The sequence below is a fragment of the Lactuca sativa genome, chromosome 8 (assembly GCF_002870075.4).
Source record: "Lactuca sativa cultivar Salinas chromosome 8, Lsat_Salinas_v11, whole genome shotgun sequence".
Classification (NCBI taxonomy): domain Eukaryota; kingdom Viridiplantae; phylum Streptophyta; class Magnoliopsida; order Asterales; family Asteraceae; genus Lactuca; species Lactuca sativa.
The window spans coordinates 73464537-73471667 of record NC_056630.2 but is presented as its reverse complement, the minus strand read 5'-3'; the positions used below and the strand labels follow the sequence as shown (position 1 = coordinate 73471667).

General features: G+C 35.7%; 1 protein-coding gene across 1 annotated transcript; it reads left to right on the top strand.

The window, feature by feature from the left end:
- The first annotated feature begins 949 nt into the window (after window positions 1-949).
- Window positions 950-1840, top strand: LOC111900577 (uncharacterized). Its single transcript, XM_023896458.1, has one exon. It carries the CDS (start codon window positions 950-952, stop codon window positions 1838-1840), a length of 891 nt encoding a protein of 296 aa, XP_023752226.1.
- Window positions 1841-7131: the final 5291 nt, after the last annotated feature.

The following is a 7131-nucleotide window of genomic DNA, read 5'->3' as shown; positions in this document are numbered from 1 at the left end:
TGCAGGGGTGCCATAGATGTAATTTGTGTTTCGAAGCTTGGAATCTGTGTTTCGCCATCAAGATTCATTGTTTCAACATAACAGATTGCATCATCGTAGCTAGATGAAAGCAGAAGATCTGCAGGGAAGAATTCTTCTTTTTCTACTTTCACTATATCTCTATTCTTAGTTTCTTCCATTGGCTCGATTCGAAAACTCCACCACTATGATGAACTTTAACTTTTTCGATTATTTACCTCATGATCCTGAAAATAGATTAGAAATTTCGAAATTAAATAAGCTTTAACTTCCTATAAGATCTACCATTCAATCATGAAATATCTAAATTTCAAACTTATGGACATACCTGTTGTTGTCTTTGCCAATCTTCGATCCCTTCTTTCACTATTGTAGCACCAATGACGATAATAAGAGGAAGAATCAGGTAAGTAAGGAGCTAATGGTTTAAAAGCTAAGGTCCTAGTAACAAGAAAGTAGAAATTAGCGACAACGATTTTGGGAGAAATGTTATTGGGTGTGTACTTTGTTAACCTCACATAATTATCGGCATAATCAGAACATGACGACATGATTTTGATGTTTACTAATGTGTATCAGGTAACATGATTGAGGGATATCAGATGGGGAAGAAGATGAATAGTACTGGGATAAGAAATAATTGGTCAACAAATATCTAATGTGGCAAAGGGGTAACCGGATGACCCCTTCATTTTGCCCAAAAGGACCTAATCGACCCGACAAAGTGTAATTTTTTCCCTTAGAAAGCCACAAAATAAGTTAAGTGGCTAAATGGGTAAACCCTAGAAAGTTTATTGGGCATATATGTCATTTTCCCATTATTTTCCGTATAGGTTTATCACTAAACGAATATCAACTTAAAAACTTGACTTTGTTTGAGATAGAACAAATTTTACTCTGTAACAATTCCAGACTTAAAAAATTTGGAAAGATGCCTTACCTAGATGTTGATTCTGTTTCATCTTCAAACAATTGTCTTATTACGGAGGAGCTAGATTATGACATACCAAATTTAAAGAACGAGTCTGATCAGTTGTTTGTTGCATTAACAAACCAGCAACGGGACATTTTTCTTGATATCATGGATGCAGTTAAATATAATCAGGGAGGTGTATTCTTTGTTTATGGTTATGGTGGAACTGGTAAGACATTTCTTTGGAAGACAATTTCTGCAGCAATTAGAGCTCAAGGTGAGATTTTTTTAAATGTTTCTTCAAGTGGGATAGCTTCAGTATTATTGACTGGAGGCAGGACAACACACTCTCGGTTTATAATTCCCATAAAGCTTACCGAGGATTCTTTTTGTAGAATAAATCCAAAGAATGAAGCACACATGGTACACAAGCATGCATTCGAAGCTTTAGATCGAACTCTGAATGATATATTAAAGTGTGTCAATCCTACAAATTCAAATATTCCATTCGGAGGGAAAGTGATTGTCTTTGGAGGTGATTTCAGACAAATTCTACCTGTTGTTCCAAGTAGTAGTAGACAAAACATTGTTAATGCTTCTTTAAGTTCTTCATATTTATGGAAACAATGCAAAGTTCATAAATTAACAAAAAACATGAGGTTAACAGTTGGAAGCGATCCATCTACTATTAAACAAATAAGGTATTTTTCAACTTGGCTTTTAGACATAGGAGAAGGTAATCTTGGTGGTCCGAATGACGGTGAAGCAATTGTTGATATTCCAGAAGATATTGTCATTACTAATCCACATGATCCTATAGGTTCATTAATTAGTTTTGTATATCCTTCTATACTGGAAAACTTCAACATTGCTGGTTATTTTCAAGAAAGAGCAATACTTGCTCCCTAGAATGAAGTTGTCTAAGAAATAAACAATCGTTTGTTGTCATTGTTTCCAGGAGAACCAACATAATACTTAAGTTCATATAGCCTATGCCAATCTGAGTTTCTTCATGATCAGTTTGATACAAATTTATAATCACCTGATGTTTTAAATGATCTTAAAGTCTTAGGTCTGCCAAACCATAAGCTCATTTTAATAGTCGGTGTTCTAGTTATGTTATTGAGAAACATTGATCCGAAAAGTGGCTTGTGTAATGGGACTAGACTACAGGTTATATCTTTGGGAAAACGTGTTATTGAGGCAGTTATCTTAACTGGAAGTAATATTGGAAACCAAACTTTTATTCCAAGAATGTCTTTAACTCCTTCTAAAGACAAGATCCTGTTCAAATTCTAAAGAAGACAATTTCCATTGGCTGTGTGTTTCACATTGACAACGAATAAGAGCCAAGGACAGTCTTTATCAAATGTTGGTTTGTTTATCAAGGATTCTGTTTTTACACATAGTCAATTGTATGTTGCTTTATCTTGAGTTCAAAGTAGACATGGTTTAAAATTGTTGATTTTAGATAAATATTGTAGACTAACAAATAAAACATCCAATGTTGTGTATAAAGAAGTTTTTAGAAATTTGTAAAAAAGTTTTTATAATTTTATTATTTATATAAATTTCAGTATTTGCTTTAGTTAAAATTATATTTCATTTTATAAAATAATAACCTTTTTTGCATATCTACAAATACAAAATACCAATTTCATATTCAAACAACTAAAGGTTCGTAATTTCAACCAATAGTTATGTCATTATCATATTACTGCAAAACATATACACTTTAATTAGTAAAGATTTTATTATCAAATATCAATTTTAAATATATAACTTACAATTTTATTAAAACAATACATTTTAATATCTAACCCGTGGTGCGCACGGGTTATAACCTAGTATAAAATATACAAAAAAGGTAGACCTGGCGTTATATAATATACTAATTCTAAACCTGTTAGGGTGCAATTTTTTTTAATTCTGTTTTGTACAGTTTCTGAATTTATTTATTCACTAATTTGTTTTTTTTATAGTGAACCCTGATAGTGGATTCCATCTGTCTTAACCTCTGACCCTGCTATCTACGTGTTCGTTTTCTTGCTTCTTATATTTTTCCATATCACCTTTTCTCCACCGACTGACTTTTACAATTCCTGTCTGTTTTCCTCTTCTCCGGATCGTCGTCTCTCTTTACAAGTAACCAATAAACCATTTGTTGCCCTTTTCGTTTCTTTTCTTGTGTTTGATTGTTGGTCCCTTTCATATTTTTCTTTATGTTTTTCTCTTCACGTCTAAATGCCTAAATTACCTAAACGCAAGGTGCCTTCTACTGCGTTTTCTTCGTCTTCATCTGCCGCTGGCTTTGTTCGCAGCTCTCCTAGGATGCAGGGATTCTAGGTTCTTCCTATCCCTCTTATCTACGACATCGGGGATTGTGACCATGTTTGTCAATTTTGTGGTGTGTTTTTTTGGTTTTCCGAAAGAAATATGGCTGCCTCAAGTGCTCATCAACCAACATACACCCAGTGATGTGCTATATGTTTGGCATTGTATCCTACCTTACCCTTCCCCCCTCCTGAAATTCGGTCTTTATATTTACACAATCGTTTCATGGCCGATATCAGGGCATACAACAATATGTTTTCTATGACTTCTTTTGGGACTGATGTTGATGACGCAGTCAATGATGGTCTTGGCCCATATGTTTTTAAGGTCTCTGGTTAGATTTACCACTCTATCGGCTCTCTTTGTCCTGAAGATGACAATGGGCCTATATTTTTGCAGTTATATACTTACGACACTAACAATGAACTTTCCAATAGGCTTAAACATAGACACTGAAACGGCTTAGGTTCTTATACGATGTTTGACAGCTCGAAATGAGTACATACGTAACTTCAAAACATCCAAACAAATTGCTAATGAAATAGGATTACAATCTTACTTTGTCTGTTTTCATAGTAACATTCCTAATCGTAGATATAGTGTTCCAGTTCCAGGTAGCCTAAGGTGTATAATTATTGGTGATGAAAGTAATTGTGGAAGATATGATATTGTCATCCAATCAAAAGGTGGTAATGTGGTAATGCCCAACGTGTTAGTAAATTGCATCCCTGTTATATGCCTCTACAATACCCTTTGTTGTTATCATATGGAGAAGACAGTTGGTCACCACGTTTAAATGTCCAAAACAAAACTGGTGCCTCTACAAAAAAAAGCTCACTGTTAGCATGTATTACAATTACCAGATACATCTGTGCCAACATATATGTTCACATGTTTTAGAATCAGGACACCTTTTTTAGAAATATCTGGTGGATGCATATACCTGCATGGAGGCAGACCGATTGGACTACATACTGCATCACCAAGAGCAATTGCGGTCAAATTATGTTAGTGATCTTTATGATGCACTTTCCAAAGGTGATAGAGACAATAAAGTGATAGGTAAACGTGTTTATTCACCTGCAACATTCGTTGGTGGTCCCTGTTACATGTACAAACACTACCAAGATGCACTTGCTATATGTAGAGTATATGGGAATCCACATTTTTTCATAACTTTCACATGTAACATAAAGTGGTCGGAGATTCAACATTTTATGGACCTTCACCTGCAACACGATGTTCACAGTAGAACTGATATAATTTCATGTGTTTTCCAAATTAAAGTTGATGCGTTTATCAAGTTTTTGAAAGAAGATAAGACCTTTGGTGACATGATCAGACATAAGTACATCTTCTGTGCTTTATGGTTTTCTACATGCTTACCCTTATGGTTTCATTTTCTCCCTTATAGTTGTTTACATAATCTCACACATCCAATCCACATGTTATCTAGATTTATACACAATAGAGATCCAAAAAAAGGCCTTCCACACTGTCATACATTGTTATGGACATCATCTGCAGACATGATAAAAGAACCAGCTGACATTGATAAGTATATGACTGCAGAGTTGCCTGATCCTGTTTTAGAAAGACCACTGTATGATAGAATTACCAGCTGCATGCTTCACGGTCCTTATGGATTGTTAAATAAGTCTGCACCATGTATGAAGAACGATAAATGCAGCAAGAACATCCGAAAGCCATTTCAGAAGAGCACTTTCTTTGATAAAAATGGATACACATGTTACAAAAGAAACAGTAGCTCACGTCACATGATGCCAAACGGGATTATCGTTGACAATGGTTATGTAGGAACCTACAACAAAAGGTTATCTTCCCGTTTCAGAGCACATATAAACGTCGAGTATTGTGGTTGGAACATGATGGTCAAGTATCTTTTCAAATACATATCAAAAGGTGTTGAACGCATCAGACTCACAAGTTCAAAGAAATGAGGCAGCTGCTGAAACGAGTTCCATTCATAACATTAAGTCGGTGAATGAGGTTAATGCTTTCGTTGATGGATGATATGTTTGTCCTCATGAAGCTGCATGGAGGATTCTGAATTTTGATATTCATATCATACATCCACCTGTTATGATACTGCCTGTGTATTTACCATATATGCAAAATGTTATCTTTAGAGCTGACATGCCTATTCATCGTGTGCTTAGTAATCTATCCCTTGGAAGAACACCACTTTGGGATGGTTCGATAGCAATGCACATGACCCTATAGGACATAATCTAACTTACATGGACTATCCAAAACATTATAAATGGGATTCTGATTCTAAAGAATAGTCACAAAGGGTTTATGAATCTTCAAAAGCAATTGGCATATTGCTTTTTGTACATCCATCTTCTGGCGAACTCTTTTATCTATAGATGTTGTTGTGTCACCAAAAGAATGTATATCATATAAAGATGTTCGGACTGTGTCAGGCCAGTTATATGTAGCTTTTCGTGATGCATGTAACGCTCTTGGTTTAATAGGAGATGACATTGAATGGATGGCTGCCTTTAATGAAGCATCAACTTGGGTGATTTCCCCTCAGCTACAGTCCCTTTTCTGTCATCTTCTGCTCTTTTGTGAAGTCAACAGTCCATTCTCACTATGGGAATTTGCATACGCCAAAATGGTGGATGATTATGTATATAAACTACATCTGGAATTTCCAGGTAGTTCCTTTGACGTACATTCTGATATAATTCAACAACTGCTATAGGATTTAGAGAACATGCTCCATTCAAGTACCCCAAGTAGATCATTGGCTGATTTCAAGTTATCTACTCCATCCAATTCTTCCGTAAATGTCTTAACTAACTATCTCAAACTAGAGGAAATCATGTATGACAAAGAAGATTTGCATAGAAAACATCTCCAAATGCTCTCCTATTTTAACAGACAGTAGATGGCTGTCTAATAAGCAGTTGTTACATCAAATGAAATGAAAAAACACTCTCTCCTTTTTGTTTATGGCAATAGAGGTACTGGGAAAACCTTCTTATGGACTATTATAATCTCATATTTTAGATCACTTGGGAAAGTGGTTCTTGCTGTAGCCGCTTCTGGAATAGCCTCACTTCTGCTTCCATGCGGCAGGACATCACATTCAAGGTTCAAAATACCTATTGACTTATCTGATAAAAAATCATGCGACATTAAAAAGAAGATGTCACTTGCAGAATTTCTAAAACATACCTCACTAATTATTTGGGACGAAGCAACTATGAGTGATCGATGTTGCTTTGAATGTGTTGACCGTTCACTTCGTGACATTCTTGACTGCGATCAGAAACCATTTTGGCGGTGTTTCTATTATTCTTGGAGGAGACTTTAGACAAACCTTACCTGTCAAGTCAAAAAGTACTCATGAAGCCATTATGTCTTCGACACTACCTCATTGCTATCTGTGGAAATCCTTTCAGGTTTATAGGTTAACCAAGAATATGTGGTTGATGAATGCACCTGCTAATCCTGGTACTCAATTCTTCACATCTGACTTTGCAGAATGGATACTTAAAGTCAGTAATGAAACTATAGGTGTGTAACATCCCAAGATCAGTTATACCTTATAAGCCCTTGTTCTTTTGGTAAATTGCCAAGTTTAGCCCTTATTGAGAAAAAAGGTGGTAAATGAGTACGCGCGGCATACGTATACACTCATTGTACTCATATGCGCGTTTTTGATGCGGAAGCCACCTAGTACGCTGGGTGTACCAGAGTGAAAACCCTAATTTGGGGTGTGTCCCTATATAAAGGATATGATGGCCTCATTCCTGGGCATCATCCTCAGACAATCAACCCTCTCAACCCTAAATACTTGTCCATTAAACTTGCGTGTCCATTTGTGAGCT

What these genes read in the sequence shown, in the direction of transcription:
- LOC111900577 (XM_023896458.1), top strand. Translation starts at nt 950, where the DNA reads ATGCCTTACCTAGATGTTGATTCTGTTTCATCTTCAAACAATTGTCTT.